This window comes from Lissotriton vulgaris, chromosome 11 (assembly GCF_964263255.1).
Source record: "Lissotriton vulgaris chromosome 11, aLisVul1.2, whole genome shotgun sequence".
In the NCBI taxonomy this organism is placed as follows: Eukaryota; Metazoa; Chordata; class Amphibia; order Caudata; family Salamandridae; genus Lissotriton; species Lissotriton vulgaris.
Window position 1 is genome coordinate 299858722 of NC_141699.1, and position 25502 is coordinate 299884223.

At 43.2% G+C, this 25502-nt stretch overlaps 1 protein-coding gene across 1 annotated transcript in view; it reads left to right on the top strand.

Annotated features, from left to right (window-relative positions):
- FBXW8 (F-box and WD repeat domain containing 8) overlaps window positions 1-25502 on the top strand; it is a 599303-nt gene that overhangs the window by 353462 nt on the left and 220339 nt on the right. Inside the window, exon 7 of the mRNA XM_086943265.1 lies at window positions 13008-13217. Coding sequence (XP_086799391.1) covers window positions 13008-13217 — 210 coding nt within the window. The remainder of the gene's footprint in view (window positions 1-13007; window positions 13218-25502) is intronic.

The following is a 25502-nucleotide window of genomic DNA, read 5'->3' on the forward strand; positions in this document are numbered from 1 at the left end:
CCAGTGGGCATTCCTTCATTTGCATGGGACATGTCCCCATGCAAGTGAGGGAACACTTTGCCCCGGTTTCTGTGCTATTTTACATACAGGTTTACAGAGGCAATGGACCTGTTTGGGCAGAATACTGACCGTGCACCACAAGGAGGTGGAACACAGTCAGTTCACCCGCCCCAAAGGTGATCGTAAGATGGTCGAAAAATGGGTCCCATGAACCCTTTCTAACATTCCCCTGCAGGTGGGTGCAGTCACTCATTGCACATATCTGCAGGTAGTCTCTGTCATCCTTTGAAAAGCAGGCCAGGTTGCACTATGTAGACAGACTGGCTGCTTTAGCATCCGTTCTGCCTTTTACTAATTGCACACTATGGCAAACTGACCAGGTCTGTGCCTGGCGCATCCAGTGTAAGGGGCGCAGAGGCACACAGCAGGGCTGTGTGCCATATACATAATATGGCCCCTGGAGTTTTAATAGGCTATAAATATAGTTTGAAGAAGTTTACATTCATCGGCTTCAGGGACATTCATCTACTCATGGATTTTATTGATTCATTGAGCTACTGCAATTAACAGAACCTTGAAGGAAGACGTGTTTCCAAGCTAGTAATTGATTGTGTTGTGTATGTGTACAAACCTTCAATGTTTCTTTTGTGTCTTTCCAGCTAGTTTAATTGTTGTGTTTGTGTTGAGAGTCTTTCTTCCTCAGAGACGCCATAGTTAATCTTGCCACTAACAAGAGTAGAGTGATTAATGTACCCAACTTGGGGCCCTTGTAATGTAAGCATGGGATCTGTGAGCAACTCAATTCCCTTCATAGCACAAATAAATAGCAACTTGCTACAGTATAGCTGACTTGTGGGCATCTCTATTGTATTTTTGTTTTGGGGGTACTTTTGCCTCCTGCCTTTCTATTTCTAGCATAAACCAGATTGCAATATTTTCACTTGCAGTACGTGTCATTACATATTCTTCAACATTCCCATCTTCAGCTTTTTTTTATCAAGTGTAATGTTTGACAGCAATTTTCCTTTTCCTCTTCCTTCTTTCACACCTGTCTCGTCATTCATATTACACTGAATGCATGCTCAGCTGAAATATGTATTATTTCATTCTGGTGGATACTTGTAACCACAGATTCTTCACCTTAGATTACTCCCCAGGTGCCAGATTGGATTCGGAAAGCTTTCACTTGTAATGCTAGCATGCACTGCTAGGTGGCTCTGTGCAGCACCACTTTACCTCCATACTACCATAGAAGCGATGATGCGGGCTGCATATAAGCTCCACCCTTGCCCGCTGATCTCCGTTTCTTTCTTATTGTGCTCTCTGATGTGGATCTTGAACTCCGTTACCAATTTTATCAGCATGTCGATAACTCCTAAACAAGATAATCCATTTACAATGGCGCTGCAAATTGAACCCTTTAAGGAGGGGAACTTGGCTCCCTCGGACACCCCTTTGGGCCACAAGGATGCGCTGGGGCCCACGTCGGGTTATCGCCGGAAAATAGGTTTTCTGTGCCATTTAAACTCCTCTGGCACATTACAGGCTCCATACTGGCTCTGGGACAGACTACCACCCACCTAACCCACTCATCTATACTCTGAGACAGACTTTCACACACCTCTCCTCACCTCGTGTTTGATTTTCTCCCTTACCAACACTGGTACGAGTGCTGCTCGCACCAGAGGATGATCTGGTGCTGGTTCCGGTCAGACCGCAAACCAACATCAGCAAGATCCCAACTAATGTCACGCTACATAATTACTCAAGTGCAACCCTTTACCCTACAGCCGGATTTTAATCCAATGCCCCTACTAGAGCCGGTGTGCGCTCAGAGGCTCCATTATCTTTTAAGCTCAGATTCTGATCAAAGCTTCCAAAACCCAAAGATGATGGTGATGGGTATGGGAATAATTTACCACCTCATTATGATTATAGCAATTTTCACAATTACTTACGAGAGGACAGTGGGCTTGATACTTCCCCTGATACAGTTTTAAATTACTATTTCGACCTCCGATGGAAGAGAGTGCATCAATTGCAGTGGTAATTCGATGAGCAGCTGAGGACTTGGAACTACAAGTGCCATCTATTGAGGAAATTTATCTATTATGGAAATCTTATAGCCTGTGCCATCTACAACTGAGCGCGTGCTACCTTCCAATAAGGCCCTTACTAAAACCTTGACTGGCAGCCGGTCAAAGTCCTGTTCTTGTCCACCAGTGAAAAGGCCAGACGCCAATAACAGGAAACTTTTGACGCTAATAATTTTCTCTAAACATCCTATTCCAGAGAGTCTAGTTGTTCAGGCTTCAAACAGCAAGATGATCCTCAAATTTTCTCCCATGACACTCCCCGCCCCCCATCAGGTAAGGGAGATATCTGAGGCAGTCGGAAAATTAGTGTTAAAGTGATGGAAGCACATAGACACCTTGCAGTGGTCCAATAAACGTCTCTATTGAAAAGGTCAACCGCTGTACAGAGCCCAGAAGATAGCGTCACCTGCCAAATATTCAAGCCATCACACTTGGGCATTCTTACCTGGAACATAGAATTAGCCAATGAAGATGGCACACACGCTAGATGAATAACAAAGCCCTGACCACTATTACTAAAGCAGCATTTTTACATTCTCAAAGACAATGACATAATCACAACCACAAGACCACACCACATATCTCCCCCTTTACACACATCATACGACCCGACAACACAAAGATGATATAACAAGTAAACATGTAGCAAGCTTAACCAACAAATCTTTTAGGCACTCTTTTGAAACATAAACTTCTCTGTAAATGATCCACGTGATCGGCAGTCCGCAGATGGTTCCCATGAACAGGAAGGCCCTAAATAGACTTCTTAATCTCCTGATCATTGTGATCCACTTTACCCTTTAACACTATGGCATCATTCACCACCTCGGATTTTTCTAAATTGTTACTCGTGCCAATGTATTTATCTGATTTACACACCTTTGCTACACAGGACATATTCCACCACTGACCACTGGAAATCAGAACAGAAGTGCCGCTCCCATTCATCACCTAAATGGCATCCCTAAACTTAGATAAACCTTTCCTCAACAACAAGTGATCTTTAATGCGGACCCAGTTTCCCACTTGTACAGTCCTGTACAGGCTTTCGCCTTTTAGGACAATGACCGAACATCAACACAAGGATCAATGACATCTGTCACCCATAAATAGGACAAGCTTAACCTCACACTTCTTCCCCTCATTACTTCAAAAGGAATCGGTCCCATAACCGAGTGATGTGCAGTGCGATATGCCCATATGGTGATAGCATCAGCACAATCAAGGTGAAAGTGTGCGTAACCCCATTATTCTTTACAAATTCTTGCATGACTGCAGAAGTGAATTGTACAATATTGTCTGACAAAACTTCAAAAGATATTTTTTCCCTAGAAAACACTACTTTAAAATGTTTTTATAACTTTGACAGTATTAGGTTTAGCAACACCCTTCACTTCTACCCATCTCGACAGATGGTCAATCATAATGATTAGATACCTCATGTGAATTGGCAATACATGGAAGGGGCCCAAAAAATCAATAGACAATTTTGCCATACTTTTTCCGGACAAAAAGACACTCTAGGTTCTGGAAATGATGTAACTAAATGCTGATAAAATTGCCACACTACATCATCGACTTACATTCCATGCTTGGCCACCAGTATGTACACCACACATGCCTTTTTGTGGCAGTTGCCCTGAATGCGCATTTCAATAATTCTTCGTCTGTAGCATGCAGGAGGAACTAATTTGTCTCCTCTGCATAAAACGCCACTTTCCAAGGACAACTCATCAGTGATTTTTCCATTAATGTTGCAAACTCAACCTCACAGTCTTTTCCTTAGGCCATCCTTTCAAAATGAACTCCATAACTTCTTGTAAGTCACTATCACTGACCACCTCCTTACACTACCCATCAATGTTCTCGCACACAATGTAGTTTTCTACACACAATCATGCACTCTTCTACCTCTTCTTCTTCTACAGAATCCGATTGATCACTCATAGGTAGTCTAGATAAACAGTCAGCTTTGCAGTTCCTTCCTCCAGCAATGTGACACTTCAAAGTTGAATTCCAACAACAACAACCTGGTCAATCTTGCTGTTGATTTCTTTATCTTGACACCCTTGAGAATATCCACCAATGGTTTATGATCTGTTCTCAAGCAAAACATTCTACCCCATAAGTACGGCTGATTTTCTTTTTTTTTTTTTTTAATTTTTTGAAAACCTTTATTGTGCATGAAAAATGATACAAATACGGGCCTACAACCGTCCGGCCGGCCACGATACTTTTAAGCACATGAGCAAGCAATACGGTCCCCCAGCGCCATCAGGCAATATAGCAACGATTAACAGCAGTTACACTGAACGGAATCATGTCGCTACGAGCACTGAAGGTTAAAATTTTTTAATTTTTAGTCTAAAAATAAATCAGTGAAGAATAAAACCAAGGAGAACTGAGTCCGTACATTAACTTCACCACATGGGCAGGCAGCATTAAGAAGTAACAGTATTGGGGAACCCCCCATCTAATCGGCAGTACAGTATAAATCAACAGGAGAGTCAGCTCACATTTACGTACCACCCACAGTGCTACCCACTCTCTACTAAACCCCTATCACAGACCCAGAACAGAAAGAAAGAGAAAATTATAAGAGAAGATCATACATAGGCACCATAGAAACTAACTAAAACTAAATATAACCCCCCACCCTACACACATGCAGAGGCTACGGCCTGCCCCCCCCCCCCCCCCCAGCAGAGTGTCTGTCGCCCCAAAAACCCAAAATTTAGGAAGAGAAGAGAAGTAGAGAGAGGAAAAGAAAGAGGAAGGAAAGAAAAATTTTCACCAGTGATATAGGGAGCAAGGAAAGAAATCTGTCCCTGAACTCCCACTAGAGAACGACGGGGAGGAGGGCCACACCATACATGCTCGGACACCGCCGGCTCATTAAACATTCTCTACCCCAGTACCGGTAACAGATAGCTTCACCAAAGGTCTAACCATTAGGGAGAGTCAACAAACAGTACACAATGTCATATGCAAAAGTCAGGGTCCCTCGCAGTCTCCACCCGCCAGTATATCAATGCAGCGAGGGGACCGCCTAGCCCTGGCCCGACCTGGGATTTATTCTCTCACCCACCCTACGTGGCAGTCCGATGCAGTCCGAGTCGACAAAGAAACATGGCCGCTCCGAGGATGGGGGAGGTGCACAGTCGCTGAAAGAGCATCGCCTGACCCCCGTAGATAGTACTCCCCTATTAAAACACTCATCCGAGGCATACAGGCGACAAAAGTCACGAGATGGGGAAGTCAAAATTTCCAAGGAAGGATCAGAGGACACGGCAGGAGAGCAGGCTAGCAGTGAACAAAGCAGCGAGACTGTTACATGAGGCCGACAGCCAGTCAGAGAACAAAGGGGAGACAATGTTGCAGCAGCAGTTCTGACGGGCGGCAACAAATCTCCAGAAGCCTCAGCAGTGGTTCCCTCAATCGCTACAGTAGCACTCGGAGGCGGCGGTGGGCCGGCAGACTGTAGCAAAGTCAATTCCAGACCTTGTCGGGGGTAAACCCCCTGCGCTCGGATATATCATGGGCACATGCATCAAGTGTCTCACTCAGTACATTGTAGTTGTGCAGCATCTCCGATCGTACCTCATCCAAGATCGTCATCACATCCCTGTAGGTCCATTCCGGCTGTAAGTCACGTTGCTCTTCACTCCCGGAGGAGAAATCAGATCCAGCCCCCTGCACGAAGGTGTACTCGTCTTCCCAAGAGGGAGGCACATAGTCATCCCCACAGCGACGGAGAGCAGGCACCGCCATCTTGTCCTTAGTCCACGGAGTGCTGGGGGGGGGAGAAAAGGGGGGCCGCGGGACCCGATCAGTAAGCAGTTGTCCTCCCTATAGCAGACTGTATTCCCTCCTGTCTGACATGCAATCAGAGAACAGGTAGGCAGGCAGGATTGTGAGGAGCTCACCGGTAATAGGCACAATAACGGGAGCCAACCAGCATCATGGCGGCCACGAACAAAGGAACCTCAGGCGAGCCCTCTCTCATTCGTCCTGGTGCAGCTCCGTGTGCTCTCGGCAGGGTAGCGAAGGCAGGTGTCAGCCAAGCAGCAATCGGGTGAAAGCACCCCCGTGTTGCACTGCAAAACAATCACCTCGGGGCACGCGAGGTCCGGCAGGCGCTGAGGAGCGGGCGGGGACCCAGGGCAGAAGCGATCCGTCCAGCAACTTCCGACTCCGGGCGGGCGGAGAGGTCAGAGGGACACCGTCAGAGTCGGCTCCTTTTCCCGCACACTTCAGGCAAAAGGATCCGCAGGATAGCAGGCAGGATGTGGGTGCGGGCATCCAGAGCCGGCGGAGCCGAGCGACCGCACGTCCGTTCAGGTCGCCATCTTGGCTCCTCCCCACGGCTGATTTTCTTGACTCCCAAGTACATGCAAGCATTTCTTTCTTGATAACGGATACCCAGTCTCAATCTCAGTCTATCTCCGAGAAGCTAGCCTAGTATTGAGATCCACCAATGCAAACTGTTTATTGGGCTGATGTACTAATTCACTGTGTGACATAGCCAGTGCGATCTGTCTGGCAGCCCTGAAAGAGCTTAGGGCTTCACTTGCTCAAACTATTCAGTATGGTAAAAATGGGGCCAGCTACGTGATTTGTGCTGACCTTGATAGTGCTGAATCAAGGAAGGAAGGAAGGAAGGCCGGCTTCAGTGTGTTGCTCTGCCACCATATGGGGATGTGCTCCGCAGGACTCTCTGGAGACGTACAGGCTTCTTTTATGGATATGCCTCTTGATTGCTCAAGCGTGTTGCGAAAAAGCCCTTTCTGCCTTGGAACATTTCAAAGAAGTTAGAGCCACGGCACAGCCACTGTTTTTTTTTTTAACCCCTCCCAGAAACTTTCCTCGCCAGTTTTGGAACTTTGGAGGCTAGCCTAGGGGGCTGTTGCATCGACAGTGCCAGTCTACCTTGCCACTACTACAGTCACCCCAGTCCTCCTGAGGCCAGGTACGTGGATCTGGCAGGCATCATGCAGGCCACCAAGGGCATCAGTCCACCCATTCCACTTCCCTGGTGGTAAGAGCCACCAAGCCTTTGAGCTTGCCATTAGTGGCTCACAATCACTGTATGTGAGGCAGAATCCAGCACTTTCATGGTGGCGATCCATCACACCCTTCAAATTGTTCAGTATGGCTAAGCCCAACCCTTTGTTTCTTCTTCATCAACTTTTATATCCCTACATCAGAGCAAACCTCAGATTCCTGTCAATTCTGTTGCAACAGGTGTGAGTTTTTCTTTCCAATAGACTATCGACAAGATTACGAATTCAGAAGTAGGGGATGGCTGCTACTGTTGCTATTTCCTTGTATCGAAAAAAATGGGTTGCTTCAGCCCACCTTAGATTTGTGTTCTCCTGCGGAACGACAAACTCAAAATGCTCACTCTGGTCAAGATTCTGTCTGCCCTGGACCTAAGTAACAGGATTGTCTACTTGAACCTGCAGATGCTGTCCCACAGAGTTTACTTGTGGTTCAGAGTAAGCCCGGAGTATTTTCAGTATGCCATGCTCCCCTTCAGCCATGCCAGTGATCCTTGGGTGTTCATGAAAGTAGTGCTGGTGGTCACTGCCCATCCTCAGAGTTTGGGGATACCTGTTTGTGGCTGCTGAAAGCAGGCTCTCCACAGTCAGTCAGAGACCATCATAAGATGACAGAGAACCTCCTGACATTGTGGAGTTCATGATCAGCAAGTCAAATTGCACCGGGCTCCTTTTCAGAGGTGTACTGTCATTGAAGTTGTCCTGGATACGGAGCAGTTCAGGGTTTTCCTTCCTTTGGAATGAGTCCAGGCCATTTGGGCTGTGATCCCAATATTCAAGCCATGGTCTTGGACCTTGTGTGAGCAGCTCTCAAGCTTCTTGGCCTTCTTGCCCTGCATCCCCTTTTTCAACTATGCCAGGTTGCAAATGCTGACTTACCAATTGAATTTGAAGTTTCAGTGGTCTTGCACCATGGAAACTTAGTAAATGCCATTTAAATTTCAGCTGAGACCACACTCAGTCTGCAGTTGTGGATGCAGTGCCCGTAATTTTCCCATCCCCTCTCGCTTCCAAACCCATATCTGACATTTGTGAGTTGGGGAGGCCAAGTGGGGGAGGTGAAAATTTGAAGACTCTGGCAGAAATCCAGCTCCATGTCACTCAGTTGAAGTTGCAGGCCATTCATCTGGCATTAAAGGCCTTCCTGCCAACCATCACGGAGAGGATAGTGCAGATTCTTATTGACAGTTCCACTGCCACGTGGTACTGCAACAAGCAGGGCGGAGAAGAGATCCTAGTCCTGTGCCTAGGAGTCTCTGCACCTAAAGTTGCCTGGAATATCACAGCATTTTCCTGATGGTTTACCACCTGGTAGGATCCATGAAAGCCAGGCTACTGAGTGCTAACAGCACTGTTAGGCAGATTACTAATGGCATCTACATTCTGAGGTCGCACAGAGCATCTTTTGGCAGTGAAAGGAATCCTGTCTAGAACTTTCCACCACCTTCGAGAGTGTGCAGTATCAAAAGATTAGCATTTTGGAATTTCCGCAAAGAAACTCTCCAAAAGATGTATTAAGGCTGGATGGGAACATGGAACTTATACTCATTCTAACATGCCTTGCCTTCCCGAGTTCTGAAAAAGATCAGGAACGACTGAGCCCAAATCATCTTAGTGGTTTCATATTGGGCCTGGAGAGTGTGGAACCAGGAACTTCTTGGCTTGACCATTTGCCCTCTGAACTGGCTACTGCATTGGAGGATAGCAGGGTCCTTCACTAAAACCTGCGTAATCTGTTCCTCCATGCATGGAGATTGAGCAGAGACAGTTGACTGGGTGGCAGATCATACGTGAAGTGGAGGACATCCTCATGCCCCTAAGTGACTTCCTACAAAGTTCATTTATGCTGGGACACATTTGTGGCCTGGTGGGGAGTACGCAAAATAGAACAATTCCAGGCCAAACTGCTGGATGTTTTATTGTTTGTTTTGTCTTCGGTCTAGTGTGGACTTACAGTGGACACTATTTAAGGTTATTTGTCATGTTTTTTGGTCGTTTTTAGGTCGAGCAGAGTCTGCTCGAGACCTATTGCTGCCCATTTCTGGGAATGTAGATACGAGAGGGGCACGAGCGCAGATTTGACCTCGTGGGCGCGCACAGCGCCGTGCCCATCTCGTGCCTCATATTCCCGTGCGCACACAGCCAGCCCCCACACCCCTGCACACACACCACACAGGCACACACGCTGCCGCCCCCCCACAACCACACACACACATACAGACGCGCACGCATAAACACGCCGCCGCCCCCTACCCCCCCTGCACGCACACACTGACACACACCCCGCCCCATGCATCGGGAGATCTGCCATCCCCCCAAATCTCGGTACTTACTAGTTAGGCGCCGGAGCGGTCAGCGGAATCACCACCTCTTCCTCCTCGTACTCCGGCCCGTCTAGAGTCAGGCTCCTCTGCAGCTCCGGAGGCTCCGGGTGGAGGAGGCAGTGGTGGGAAGGCAGGCCCGGCTTCAGGGGAAGGACTGAGAGTGGCTGCAAAACCGGCAGCTTCCCCCAGACCGGGGGCGCATCCCCGCCAGCCTCCGCCAACATCGCAGAAAGCGGCGGTTGCAGGCCCCCAGCGTAGGAAACAGGCCCCCGCGGTGCGCACACTGGGAAGAGGAAAAGGGGACGACCCACGGCACAGGGAGGCGGTGCGCGCCAGGCCTCCGTCGCTGCCTGGAACCTGTGCTTGCGCTCCCCAGCCTGTCACGAGCACGCCTCCTTCTGGCTACTAGCGTGTCCCAGCCGCCGCGGTCACAGAGCAAATATGCCCGTGAGACTATTGGCGAGTAAATTAATTTTAGAGTATAGATTTCGAGTTGGGGCACAGTTTACAGGACGTGGGCGGTGGTGAAGTGTGTATGTATGTATGGTTTCAGTTTACACACATAAATAATCCCAACATTTTAGTTTTATACCCAAAAATAACAATACATCTACGGGTGAAGTTCATTTCCCCCCCCAAAAGAATCAGTCTTCCAAAAATTGAACCCCGACGCTCTTTATGATTGGGCCAAAAATCCCGTTTTGAGCTCGGAGCAATATTACATATCGCATTATATAGGCATCCATTATAGTGTTTTGCAACAGGGAAAACTTGCTGCACGTCACAGGAACACATTGCTCAAAATTTGATCGTACACAACTTGCAATCGTTGGAATCGTGCGCATTAAAACCTCTTTATCAGCGCGATAGGCTGATGTTAAAGTCTGGTACGCAACAACTGGTTCAAATATGTTAGCTCAATGTTTCACGCTTTATTACAAATGTCACCAAAAAAATGTTAATATTTCACTTCTGTTCATTGTATTTTATTGTGACGAAAATCCAAGAACATAATCTTCCCAAAAGTTATTTACAAAAATTTAAGCTAGTGCCATTATAAATTACAATAACTTTTATTTAACTATTAATTATTGTAAAAAAGTAAAAGCCATTGTTCTTTGTAATATCAATACATCTAAGTCATGTAAATACAACACATATTGCATTACAAATGCTAAAGATGTCACATTTGCGAAAGTTAAAACTATTGGCATTATAAATGACAAAGCTATTAATTTCGCTATTCTCAAAACCAACACATAAATAAAAAAATTGTCATTTACAATACTAATAGCTCAAACTTTCCTAATGCGAGACCTATTGCATTGCAAATGCTTGTTGTGTTTTCCGATCCACCTGTCCTTGTTTAAAACACTTTAATGCAATTTATTAAAGGTTTAACTTGTATGTTCCCTGCCAAAAGATTGTGATGCCATAGTGGGACCGTAAAATGGTCTTCACGTTTCTCATAGGTACGCCATTCAAGCCAATGCAGAGCTGCTCGCTGCGTTTTCTGACTCTCAAGACTGTTCTTCATTGCCATCACTTCAGCTCGTCGCATGAATGATCTTAAGGTACTATCGGTGCAGCCGCTCTACACCATCTTTTTCCCAGCCAAATTGGCGCTAAGGAATCGGACAGCCTCCTTGCCTAGCATTGTGTCTCCAATGCACTTTGGGCAACACATCATCCTACCAGCATTCTTCACCCCTCAAAATAGGAGGAGAGGCTCCATCAGTTGGACTTCAAGAGGGTTTTAAGCTGTTACATTGTTCATTCCAAGATCATTGTTTACATGATCAGCGTTTTGTGGGGGTTCTCTGAGGTGAAGAAAGGGGAGGCAGTGCAAAAGGACCCTTTTGAGGTGGATAGACCTCTGCATTCCGACCTGTTGCTCAAGTTGCTCAAGATGCAGCCCCCAGACGGTCTGAGTGCTCATTCTACAAGAGTCAAGACTTCTATTGCATTGGCATACGGTGTGCCTGTTCCTAATGTCTACCATGTTGCAACGTGAGCACCAGGGCACGCATTCACAGAACATTCCTGCCTCGACAACTAGGCCTGAAGGGAAGAACATTTCTACCATTGTGTCCTGCAGGATTTTTTGATCTGAGCCCACTCCACAAACCCTCTAACTTGCCGAGGTCCTGCTTTGAAATCTAGAAGAGGAGAATTCTGCAGTTAGAGATATCCATCAAAAGAATAGGTTGCTTACCTTTGGTAACTCTCTTCTGGTGGATATTCTGTCTAACCACAGATTCCTCACCTTAAAATACTGACCAAATGGCCGACTGGGGAGTAATATAGGTAACATCTGTGTTTGTTTGTTTGCATCTATGTAACTCTTTTGTTGTACTTTGTAGCAAATAGTAGTAACACATCAGACATTAGCCTACAGTGTTCACTATATCCATTTTGGTTTTTTTACCCAGTATATAGCTTTAATTATCCTAGACACTCTTAACTAAATCTGTACCATTGGTTACATCTAATGTGATATTTCCGCAGTTACTAATACTTTACGGGCTAGAATGAGTTTCTGAAAACAGCACAAAAACCAGCGCTCAGTCTGAAAAGAGAGAATTATTGTCCGTACAGCTTCCTGCGCTTTGACCAGAAATGAACAAACATTTAACACCCTAATTAGATCATTCCAAATTGCAAAGCAATTCCTCTTCCAATATTTTATGATCATTGGCATCACCTACCTTCTATGGATTTGGACAGTGGACATAGCCCCCTCTGAAGAGGTCCAGTGATCATTGCATAATCTTTTATATTCACAAACCAGCCCTGCCTGAGGCACCAGACATAAACACAGCCAAAGCCAAGGAAACGGCTTAGGCCCAGTGCCGCAGCTGCTTTAGACCCATTCATGCCCAAATATGTGGATGCCTTGCTCATATGGAGGTTCGTTACTCATTTCACGCATCCATCTGGTTATGCTCTGCTTCCAGGTACACACATAAGCCCAGTCGTAGAACCTTTCACTTCCAAGGCATTATTATCCCAGAGCTGGAGGAGCATTCATCAGCCGAAACCCTGTTTTGCCTCTATCAAGCCTTTTGTCTATCATGCAACATAGTCAATAATTAAGTTATTGAAGGCTAAATTAACTATAGGTAGAGATGCTGCCTGAGGCCCTATCCGTCCAAGTCTGCCCACCAAACTTCTCACCTTCGCCATTATTTCACCTCCCAGCTCCCTTCTTTTCTGAAAGCACTTTTGCCCAGTCCTCTATTCCAAAGGGGTTCCATATGTGAAAAGTTTCTATTTCCGAATGAGATTTTATGCTATTATCATTCTGGATTGTTGTACTCCGCTATGCTAGGGAGCTGGTGTATAGTTCAATGTGAGAAATAGTGTATCCATGTAGTCAATATTTTATTAAGATAATTTCACATTTTTCTTTTGACAATATTTTCATGTATGCTCGTGTGAATGGTTTGAACAGTGCTTTGAGTTGCTTACAGACATGAGGCAATATAAATTCAATTATTGCTTTTGTGCACTTTTTGGTTGTTTAGGTGAACTTTCTTCATCTTGTTCCCGACACTGGTGGCATTCCTGTCAGTGTGGCAGCTGCTGAGGAAGAGGTGTACTTGCTGAGGAGTGGGCAGCCGAGCCAGGTTCTCCATTCCGTGTATGGGCATCCGGTCACATGTTTAGATGTCTCCCCTACTGTGGCCGTCTTCGGAGTCAAAAGCTATGGCTGGATGATGAATGAAGGGAACAAGGTATTCCGATAAATTCACACACATTAAAATTTGATAATGTATACTTTACAACCCACTCTAGATATTTGTTGGGACTAAGACATTGAGATCCTATTCTACGATGTTTGAGCCAGGCGTAAGTAGGATTTGGAAAGAGTAGTTTCAGGCTGTATCTATGTTGCAATAAGTAAGAAGGATCAACTTAATACAAGATTCAGGCTGACAATTCTCACTGAAGGTAGTTAAAAGGAGTAAAGAGGGGAGATATATGTCCAGTAATTAGCAACCTATGCAAGGATTCATAATGCCAGTTCACTGCCTGAACCATGGTCAGTGGGGCATTTGGGAAGAGACCTGTGGTCACGTCATTGCTGGTAGAGTTTTTGATATGGTGAGGACTCCTAAACTTGATAGCCTAGATGAAATTGCCAACAGAGGGAAGGAGACACCTGCAAATAATCCTTGATGTTTCCAATGTCCGCCCAAGAGGCTATGTCAGTAGAATACATGGGGAGCAACTGGTTGATTCACCTTTCTTGTCCTCTTGGACTATTTGCGTGTATGCCCCTGTTGCCAAGTGCATTCTGGGAATATTTGAAATACTCTATAATACAACATTAACATGACCTTACTAAGCCTAGAGCTTGGATGAGTAGGAATGGATTTGTATACTAGGTATCATTCTCAAACACATGTTCGAGTCTATTTTGAGGATAACTATAACCATTATGGAAAGGCCTTAAGGCTTCAAGTAGGGGGAGATAATGATTGGCGCAGTAACTTAAAAGGGGGTGACCCCAGCATACATGGAGTTTGTGGGACTGACTTTGTGTCCTAGAGGAAAATGCTGATGTGGGAGAACAGCCTTAAAGCACATGCTGAAGTGGAAACCACAGGATTCAAAATAATTAGTACATTGTAAATGCCCCTTCCAGTTTTATTGGCTTTCTCTTAGAATAGAGGTAAAGTCTCAGAGTGTCTGATCGGACTGAATATTCCTGAATTAAATCAGCGCAACAGGGATAATTTGGAGGCCCTGGTTAAGATGTCTAACAAGGGCACACACGGATGTAAAGCACCAGACGGGTATGGTTTCAGTGCAAAATTCTACAAAATGTGCAGGAAACCTAACTGCCTAGTAGGGCGCAAAGGAGGCTGGCCAACAGGATAGCTCCGTAAGTTCCACTTTGTCTGCTTCTGTGATCTCAGTAGGTAACCGGTGTGCCTCCCCCTTAAGGCTGATTGTTTACTCGGAGTGCTTTGAAATGGTAGATGTGTTATGAAGTGCTACATAAAAGCTTCTTATTGATAACAGTGATGCCAAAGGAAGTTCAGATATTTGTCCAAAAAATAGAGCACTTTGAATGAAACATTATTTATATTATATTGTACAGATCAAATTAGTTATTATTTCATTGTAGAGTAACAAATCCGTTCATATAATCTGATAGTCAGACACAGAAAAACATTATTTTTAGTAAAGGGCATCCATGTGAAATATAAAATGAAATGTGTAAATGCTCTGCCACCAGTGAGTATGTATCAGTGTAACAAGTAGAGACTTGATGACCTTTTAAACCACAAAAAACAGAAGAGAAACATAAAATGCAAGTTCCAAAATGGTCCAAAGTACTGCACATTATATACATGTGACTTCAATGTAATCTTGTATTGGCACATGTCTAGTGGGAGTTGGGCCACCAATTATTCTGTAATAAGTAAGGCAGTTGATGCCTTTGTCTGATATACGTTTTATGCATGAGACCATCCAATGGAAGCAAGTATTACATAAGGCCCTTCCTATTCCTGAACAAGTGTCAATGCGTTTCGACCCCACTGCTTCTGGGGTTCCTGCAGTACTGGGAACTGGGGAGTCCATATAAAAAACAAAATGGAGTAGGTGGGCTAAAATATTGTTACTTTTATTCTAGGAGATAGTAAATGTGATGGCCAATATAAAAGGCATACCTTCTCTTTGTACTCATCGAATGCCTAAACAGTGGATATTAGGAAAGTCAATCAAACTGTGCTTCAAAAGAACATATTTGTCTCATGAAACCTATGAAGGAAAGTTTTTTGTGACTCATTCTACCTGCTTTGCGGGGGTGGGGTGCAGAGTTTGTTCATTGAGCACCTCAAATATTACAACCATCTGGCCTCTGCTAAAGGAAAACCGAGGCAGTTGGCAGAGATGGGTAAGGCCAATTGGGGGAAGGAGTCTTACCATTTGGATTGTTGTAGCGTGTTCAGTAAGCTGCTAAGGCGTTTCTCCTCATGTGCAGTCAGTCATTATAATCAGTTGCCCTATGTGGCAATGGGTGAAATGGTCAGCAGTGCCTTCTGTGGAAAAATAAAAAAATAATTTTACAGCCGCGTGTCAGCACGGCATGCTAGAATTGGAAAAGAACATATGTGTGATGTGCAGTGGTCCACCTATAGTGACTGTGCTGCTGTGGAAAGGGCTGTGATTAGTTGTGAACGTGCCTGTGATGATGACACTGAGCCCTAAAGTTCAGAGTAAAAATGACATAGAGTGAAATAAAAATCATAAATAAATTGAGTACGAACACGTGTCTGTCTCAAGGAAAGTTTAAAAATGTGTCATCCAAGTCACACATCAGAATGGGTCGTAAATCAAAAGTGTTTTGGTAAAATTAGTAGGAAAACTCATAAGCAAGTATTTCAGCAATGACTTACATTATGAATCTGTGAGCTGCTGGCACCTCAAAAGGGGCAAGAGTATTCAAATATTAGGAAATTCTTGAATCTTGTTAAGACCAGTCATAGTGGTATTGAAATGCATTATCCGAGATTCTTTTTTGTCTGATTTGTTCATGTATCACCTCCTCTGGGGTCTTTAGTAATGGTGTCTTTCTCTGTCCACCTCGTCTCGGGCATATGAGCACTGTCCTTGTTGGCCACAGAGGGGATTCCATGCAGCCTCAAAGGGAATCTGCTGTCATCCACTCGTAGTCTGTGTGGCAGCCACCACATGCTGTTTTTAGCACAAGATCCTGTCACTTTACTACTTTGCAGTTTTAGTGTGGTCTCGTAAAAATATTGTAATTGTATTTGTACCAAAGTTGAGGCACCAGTGGATGCTTTGGGGATCAACCAAAGGGCCTGTCAACCTGTTCAAAACCTGAAATATACAGAAGGGGATCCACCAACCATCAGTACACCATCATTTTCCCTGCCCTAAATTATGTTCCTGACAGAAGCACACAAGGCAGATGCATTTTTTGTTACTGAAACTTCTAGTGCGTTCTTTCAACGCGCAATTGAAGCTACGATTCTGGAGTGTTTTGAAATGCTGAATTTGATCGGTCCAGCAGTCAGGATTGCGGGGCAGCGACACATTTAACAATTCAGTGAGTGCCTCTTTCTGACCATCAACTTCTTGTAACACTGGTTTGTACATGTCAGCTAGATGTGGTGGAACCAACTATCTTAACTGACTGCGTTGCAGCCTAAAGTCAATTCTTCCTGGCAAGCTTTATTGATCTGTGCAGCCTAACCTCACTTCCCTGACCTTCGCCTACTTGTTGACTTAGGAGCCTTGAATCTCTATGCTAAGGACCTGTTCTGTCAATCCTCTCCTAATTTAGGTAGGCTTATTGACAACCGGGAGGAAACTCCCTTTACATTTGGTCAGGACTCATTGATATGAGGCTGGTTACATTCTTGGCCAGATATTGGCTACCCCAGAATCCATACCCAACACGTCTTCCTGATCTTTGTCATGTTCAGACCACTTCCTGGTTTAATTTGACTTTGTGGTTCCAGCATCTATGTAAGCATGTTCTATCCCTGATGACTTGGTTATCCTTAGCAAATGGAGCCAGTTTCATTCAGAATAAGAGAAGGGCTGTCTCCAACTTTATGATTATACATGACTAAATTTAAGTGGTGAAAAGAGTTGGGAAAGCATGTGTAAACATTGAATCTAGTGTTTTCAAATCCACCTGGTTTCCCTTATTCTGACCTCTACAACTTGCAGTTGAGTGGTAACATTTCCCCAGAGAAAAAAACGCAAGGTCTGGTGAAGGTATTTCTCCAGGCGGTATTCTTGCACAGCTTAGCATATGCATTGTTAGCAGTGTCTTTGCAGTCCTGAAATCTCACTAGCTTGAGAAATCCTGCCTGATATGGGTCCTGCTGGATATGGCTCCTGCAGTTATCTCAGCATCATCAGACACCTGTTGCTCAAGTCAGATGTTGTTGCTTCCTTGTGTAACAAGGCTATTTAATGCCTCTTCTGTGAAAGGCTGGCTTGGGTCCACTCGATATGAAAAGCTGTATAGACCCATCTCTTTATCTCAGATTTTTTAAACAAAACCATCAAGCAACATGAGGCCATATTTTTCTCTGCTTTCTAGGGAAGCAAACCCCTTTAGATTGGTTGCAAGCTATGTTTTGCACCAACCACGACTTTTAATCTGTCTTGATTGCCACACTAGATTGCCTGCTTTCCACTGGGCTATTACTACTTGTAGTGTCCACTGCACTGACTATGGTACAATGCTTTATTTTACTCACATTTTTTTATCCATCAGGACTTGCAGGTCCTGACCCTGCAATGGTTTGGATTCCTCAGTGACAATAATTCGGTGTGTCGCCCCTCAGCTGCAGAGTCTGTGAAATTCCCTTTTCTTAATCAACTTTTAAGTTGGAGCACCTAGGGCTATCAATCCTTTCTTTCGGCTCCAGTATGGTTACTTATGCAGACGGCATGCATTTTCTACTGAGACTTGATGAAATCCCCTCTCACTCCATCAGTTGCACGGGAGAGAGTTTGACTGACATTCATAACTGTATGGTCCGGAAAATGAGTAATTCCAGAACAGAGGATTTTTCATTGAGAGAAAATAAGTTCTGCTGCACCAGCGAGCTATGGTCACACCACTTAAGTCTGTTGCCCTCTCTGGTTTGCATGGTCAAGGATAGGAGTGTCATCTTTGCTCAAGTACCTGCTATTCACAACTACATTTCTAACCCAAGATCCTACCCTTCATTCTGTTTGAGATTCACTCTACAATCATTGGTATCTGTGTCCATTTGCAACTGGATCATGGTAATGCTTTTGCCTTCATGGATCTTTCATTGCCAGGGTTCAGAAAATGGAACAAAATGGTAGTCAAACTGGTTTTATATGTCTTACAAATTTGACTGTGTGATAGATGCTAGGCGTCACGCCACTGGCACCTGGAAAATCGGGCCTATTAGCCTATTATAGACTAGAAAATATGGTTAGGGGTTCTGCCCACCTTACCCTCCTGTACCTGAGCAGGAGTCATCCAAGGATGAAAAAGTAGCAACAAGGGGTACCGAAGGGATCAATCCACTTTTAATTATCAAACAAGAAACAATTAATTATCTTGTGAATAGCGAATTATTAATTGAAAAGATATATATAATAATTCATATATACATGTAGGAGCGGACATCCAGGGAGGCATAACAAAAAACAATCTATATACAAAACATCACATGTACATCATATACAAATATACAACACATTTACAATATCAACAAACACTTTTCTGTACCCTGAATACAAGGAATATATAAAAATATATACACTCACCAATTTACAAAAGTGCCTCCTCTTAATTTACAATGGAGTGCACCGCAAAATGGAAGTCCCAAAAGAAAAGCACCAGGGGGTTAAAGCATCAACCCAGTCTCCAGTTCTGTTGGTGCACGTAAGACAAAAAATATCAAATCTTTTTTGAATTATAATAGGAGACTCCGTTCAAAGCAAGAGGTGTCGAGGCAGTCGCGGTCGTGTTTCAGCCAGATGATATAGGCTTCATCAGGACATGGGTACTCTAGTCTGTAAGGCCCTGGCAGGGCCTAGGGCAGGTATCGCCGACTCGCCCACACAACCACCCACAGGGGTGGGGTAAGAACCAATTTCTTTTGTTAAAGTCTTGGAAATTCTTATATATTGAATGTGTCCGCTGGGAAAAGGGTAAGGGAAATCAGGCGTGGCTAAAGTCACACGATCTTTCTGGAGTCTTCAAACACACCGGCGACACGAACAATCAGTGTTCACCGCAGCGTCAGTTAATCCACCGGAATTAGCCTATTATGACACTGCGTCCGCTTCCTTGAGGAAGTTGTTGACCCCTAAAGTTTCTTTTACATGAGTTTGAATACTGTGATAGGCCCATTGGACCAGGGATACAATGCTATATACTCCAGGTCTCGAATACAAAACATAGATTTTATCTTACTAGGTTAAGAATGGGAATTGCCCATTTTTGAATAGATTTCCCAACCATGGGCAAATGGAAACGAAATCTCCCAAAGTGCACCTGTGATGAAAAATCTGATCAGGCAACCTTACACTGTATTTTATTTTGTGATTTATATAGATACTAGCAGCCCGTCCAGACGTTGTCCGGGTATTAATTGCTGCCGGCCAGTAGTATATTGTTTTGTAGGATTTCGTTTTGATAGCATTTCTTGTCTGTGACAGGCCTGTGAAACGCTCCGTTTCACAGTGCACTGCTGATGCACTTAAGAGTGCGCATTCAGTAGTGTGTGAACTCGAGTTTCCCTACTTTATTTTTCCTTGCAATATTATATAGCGCAAACTCGACAACACGGCATGAGCACAATTTACATTACAGAAGAACACATTCATTTGTGGTAGGCACGGGGAGACAAAGCGATTTGCCTGGAATCACAGGATGTTGAGCTGATGCCGAGATTCGTACGTAGCTCCCAAGCTCTAAAGTTCGCAAGTCTAGAACTTGTGGCGGGAGGTGTGTCTAAAAGTGTATGTCGGTGCTGGCCATCAATGAGAGAGCCCTGTGCATTTTTCAAATGGGTGGTGAAAAAATATGAGTATGTTGCTGGAGATGTTGGCTGCCGTGCCACCAATGTACTTACTGGGGGAGGGTAAACACCCATTATTCCGCAACTTTCTTTCCGCATAACATCACTCTGCATACTTTCATTACGAAAGTACCATGACTCCGCAATGCCATTATAACGCATGGCATTACATTTTATATGCTTATACCACGCATACATTTACAACGAAATTCGTTGTAAATGTATGAATGGTAAAAGCATGTTTTTTTTTAATGTTACGATAAGGTAAGTATGGGTATAGGGGTATATGTTTTGGGGTACGGAGGTATATGTTTTGGGGTGTTTGGGTATTTTAAGGGTTCAGATATAGTTTTGGGTTATGGGGTACAGGGGTAGTTTTAGGGTTTAGGGATAGGTATAGGTTTTGGGGTACAGGGGTATTTTTAGGGTTCAGGGCTAGGTTTGGTTTTTGGGGTACAGGGGTATTTTTTGGGTTCAGGGGTAGGTTTGGGTTTTGGGGTACAGGGATATTTTAAGGGTTCAGGGCTAGGTTTGGGTTTTGAGGTACAGGGGTATTTTTAGGGTTTAGGGATAGGTTTGGGTTTTGGGGTACAGGGTATATTTATAGGGTTAAGATGGGTTAGTGTTTAAGGGTGTTGGGGTATTTTAAGGAGTAAGGGTGGTTTATAATTATGGGGTTCAGGGGTATTTAAAGGGAGCAGGGTGGGATTAGCACACGATATGAGACATGGCATGAAGGGCGGAACGTACCACACGCCCCCAGCGTTTGTCACGCCCCCAGCACACCCCCAGCACACGCCCACAGCACAACGCAGACACGCCCACAAGGGACTACTTTGCTAGCACTGTTCTTTTACCTTTTAAATGTATATGGTGGGCGTCTGCATAGCCTATGTCCTTCTGCTGCAACTGCCCTTTCCAACACTGTATTGGGTGTTGTGATTGGTGCTGTGGTTCCTGAGACTACCCGCCTCAAATGTTTGGGCTCTCTCTTTATTATATTAGTTTGGATATTAGGAAGAGTATTTCAGTCCATTTTTTTAATGGAAAGATTGTTCACCTATAAAACTGCTTTTGATTTCATTTGCAAGTTAGGAAATGACAGTTTGTAATGCAGTGGCGGTTTACATTCAGTCAGCAATTAGAAGAAGAGAAAATAACTCCCACCTCGAGGCCCTTGTTTATGAAGAAGATAGGACGCTTATTGAATAATGATGTTTAGGATTGTAGTTCTGTTACCGTAATGTATATTATGCACTTGGCACTTTATGTACAAACTATCTCCCGCGTTTGCTTTTATTGTATCATGTCCATTTTGTACATTCATGTATAGTTTAATTCTTTTACCTTTCATGTATTTTAATGTACAGACTGGGATGAAATATGAAGATGCTCATTCTTATTTTTATGATGCTTTTATGGTTGTACTTTTTAAACCGAATAAAGCTTGATTTGATTGATTGATTGACAAGAGTTTGCAAGTTGTGCTTAAGTTTAACAAGCTCAGTGTTTCAAGCAGGCTCATTATGGGGATGGAGCTCTCCGAAAACTCGGTCCCAAATTATGGAACTCGTTTCCCTTGGTCTCTAAGGTACAGGAGGTCATTCATTTCTAGAGGGTGTTTAAGACTTTTTTATTATCTCCCTCAACGTTCGCTTAGTAAATAGCTTTCTTCCCCTGCTAGCGGAGGGCTGCTGTTTTATCCTTTTCTGTTGAGTTTTAATGCTCAGTCATTATGGATTGTAAAAAGAATGATCAAATGCTGGACAACATTTAACTTCGTTTATGAGATACCAAAGCCTCTTCTTATAGGTACGACACAAAAGAAGATCAAGATGATGCTTCTAGAATCAAGCAGTTGTATTCACCGAAAGAGTAAGGTCCTTGGATATCCAGGACAAACCTAAAGGATAGCTAGGAGCTCAACACGGATTTCACATAAATAAGTGGGGAACATTTTGACAGTTGTGAGACGTTTATGGTGAAAGTTAGTTTGGAAAGCATCCATCTTAATGGATTTTTAACTGTCCAGAAGAACAGTTTTTGGACTAGTAGCAAAGTTCCAGGCATGTGTATTCCTATGAACCACCAGTCTAGTGGCTCTCATTGGAAAACAAAATTGAGCTATTGCGGGAGAGGGTTAATAATGGGGGGATAGCTTTTACCATGCAGTCTTTACCACAAAGTGCCTTTCAACGCAGGGCTTTACCATGCATGCGTGCCTTTATCATAGGTAAGTATTATTGTGCAATAATTATAATCAAAGTCGGAGAGGATGTGGCCTAACGTCTAGGGTGGTCGACCTCGGAGCTGGGAAACTGGGTTCGAGTCTCGGCAGGGACGCTCAACATTCTGCGATTCTGGGCAAATCACGTAATCTCCCCGTGCCCAACAAAAATGAATGTGTCCAACTGTAATGTAACAGGTGCACATGTAAAGCGCTCTGATACCTTCGGGTCTAGTACGTTCTATATAAAACTCCAGAAAAAAAAGATATATTTTAAATTAAAAGTTTTGGAAATAAATACAAATTTTTCTTAATTGCAATGCATATTTGTTACCCTGCATGATTGTACTGTGCATAATAATAAGTAAAGGTAAGTATATGTTATTGTATTATTGTGAACCAATTAGGATCAAAATCATTTTTATTTATTTTAATTTTAAAGTTTTGAAAATCCATTTAAATTTTTCTTAATTACATTGCATATTTGTTTTAAATTTGCAAAATAATTTTTTAGGAGCGGGATGTAAGGGATCTAGAGGTAATGGGTGGGGAAGTGCATTGATACTCTGGTATTAATTGTACTACTTGTGTATTACTTATTTACATTACAATGCACATTTGATTAAAGTATGCAAAATATGTTTTTAAGACCTGGATGTAAAGAATATAGGGGTTATAGATGGGGAAGCGTAATAATACTCTGTTAATTAACATACATGTATGGTATACTGTGACTGATAAGCTTTGGAACACCATGCCTATCCATCTGCATATGGCTGAGTCTGAATTCGGTCTCAGAAAGGATTTAAAAACCTGTTTTTTTGATCAAGTATAGATAATAGTGGCTGAGTCTGTTCGTTATTCTGCTTCTAGCGCTGGGACGCCTCGGTTTGAGGTAGCCACTTGGTCTACAAATAGCTTTGATTGATTGATAGTAACTATTTAGATTAATTTAAACTATTTCAATTACAATGCGTGTTTGCTTAAAATATTCCAAATAAGTGCGATATAAGGGATCTAGTTCTAAGAGTTGGGTAATTGTATTAATAATCAGGTATTAAGTAAAAATGGAGGTAGGGACTTAAAGTAAAACTCCATAGGAAATGATGTTGCACTAAATTAAGGTATTTAAATTATTTTAAATAGTTAAACATATAAGTAAATATAAACTAAAGATAACATTTATAAAAATATTTTAATTAGATATTTAAATAATAAATATAAACTATTTCTATATATATTGTTGCATTAATTTGTATTTATGGGCTTAACTATTTAAACTAATGTAATTTAAGTTAACATTATTACCTGTATGGTTTTATTTGAATTCCCTACCTCCGTTATTTCCTGTGTGAGAGTGTTGCAGTACCAGTGGTTGGCCATGTGTAGTTGCTGGATTTACTACAAACGCAGACATTAGTACAAAAGTGCAGATTGTGAATACAGAAAAGAAGTACACTAACTCAAAAGTGTAAACCTAATCAAAATTCCATCCATAATGGATTTTTTAAATAATCACTGACTATGTAATTGATTCATGTTCGGTTTATCGTATGCAAATTGTTGTGAGCAAATCCTGTTAATCTGAGCTAATTCTGTGGTAAAATCCTTTGATTTTGGCAGCTGGTGAACTTTCAAAATGGTCGGGGATGTATTTCCAACTTGAATGTTACAGGGAAGAGTCCTCCCCAATGATACTTGCTTTTGAAATGAGTCCACGTGTTGATTTTTAAAGCACAGTGTGCCCATTAATTGGCCAAAAAGCCATAGGTGCTGAATACCAAACGTTACATACTTGATGTGCCAGCTAGGCATCTGACTCCGTAGGGGTATGTTTGGGCTAATAATTCCAGGAAATCATTTTGAGTGCTTGGGGGAAAGCGAGCTTTGATGAAGGCACAAAAACAAAAAGAGCACATTAATGTGACTCCAAGGCACAGTGGCGTAGGAGGCGATTGTGAGTCAGACAAGGGTAATGAAAAACTTTGTAAAGTGGATAACAATTGATGGACCTCAATTTAATATGCCCTGAGTGTAAAGAATATCCTGGCAGGTAATCTACCTCTGGTAGAGTGAACGCCTTCGTTGATTAACTACAGAGGTCAGCAGGTTAAAAGTCTGCTTCTAGCTCCTCCTCCTCCACTGATGCGGTTTGTTTCTCATACTCTGGGAAAGAAGGGGTGAAAAATGTTGGCTGAAAACTCAGAAAGTCATGGGTTGTACCACAATCGAAATGCAATAAATAATAAATCTGAAGCCTGTTGTATGAAGAAAACTGTATCCTGTACTTTATAATGTATTATTTTGGAACCTTTTTACTTCTAACCTTACAGATGTATGACTGCCTGTTCACAAAACAAATGGTAAGAAAACAAGTAGTAAATCTGACCTTGATGAAGTGCACCTATGTACAAGTGCAGATCTCTTTGAGATGTCACAATCATTTCCGGTAGTACGCTTGGAAAATTGCGCCCACATACAGATTTCGCGACATACTTCTGGTAATGTGAGGTGACTTCTCACTTGGTCCCCTATTCCTCCTGGGTGCCTGTGCTGATGTATTTACTCTCCATGGTAAAAACATTTTAGCGATGGAGAAACCCCTTCCCCTCTACTCGGCCAGATCGGCACACAATCCGTTCCACTTACAATCCTTGAAGGAGAATCCCTCAATCCCTTGTCTGGGGTAACTTTTCAGTTCTGTCCATGTAGGGAATCAGAGTTTCAGTCCCTTCGCAGTCCTTCTAAAATATCAATAACCCTTACTTTAGAGTTACTGTTGTGTTACTGTTAAGAATGTATTTTCTTGCTCCTGGAAAATTCTAAATGGTCTGTGCTTCACATCCTGTTGGTTCTGCTTAGCCTTTTGTACTTTGGAAGTCGGTAAAATGCATACTTTTAAGTTGGGCAAACTGTTGCTTAGGTTGCAGTGAAACTTGGAGAAAGGTTCCAAGCATTTTATCATGTACAAGTCACTATTATTCACAGCACAGGCTTATCTTCTGTGTTAACTCTCACACCTGTTCACACCAAATAACAATTTTAAACAGGTGTACACTTAACTAATATCTCCGAAATATGAGTTGGTTTATTCTTGCAAACCAGGTTCCATGCTTACTATGTATCAGAGGGGTCTATTTTTCGGTTACAGGCATAATGTCAAACCTGTATGGCATAGGATTGTTGCGAAAACATTGCAACCTCCTTTGCGGGTCCGAATCATTCACTCTTTG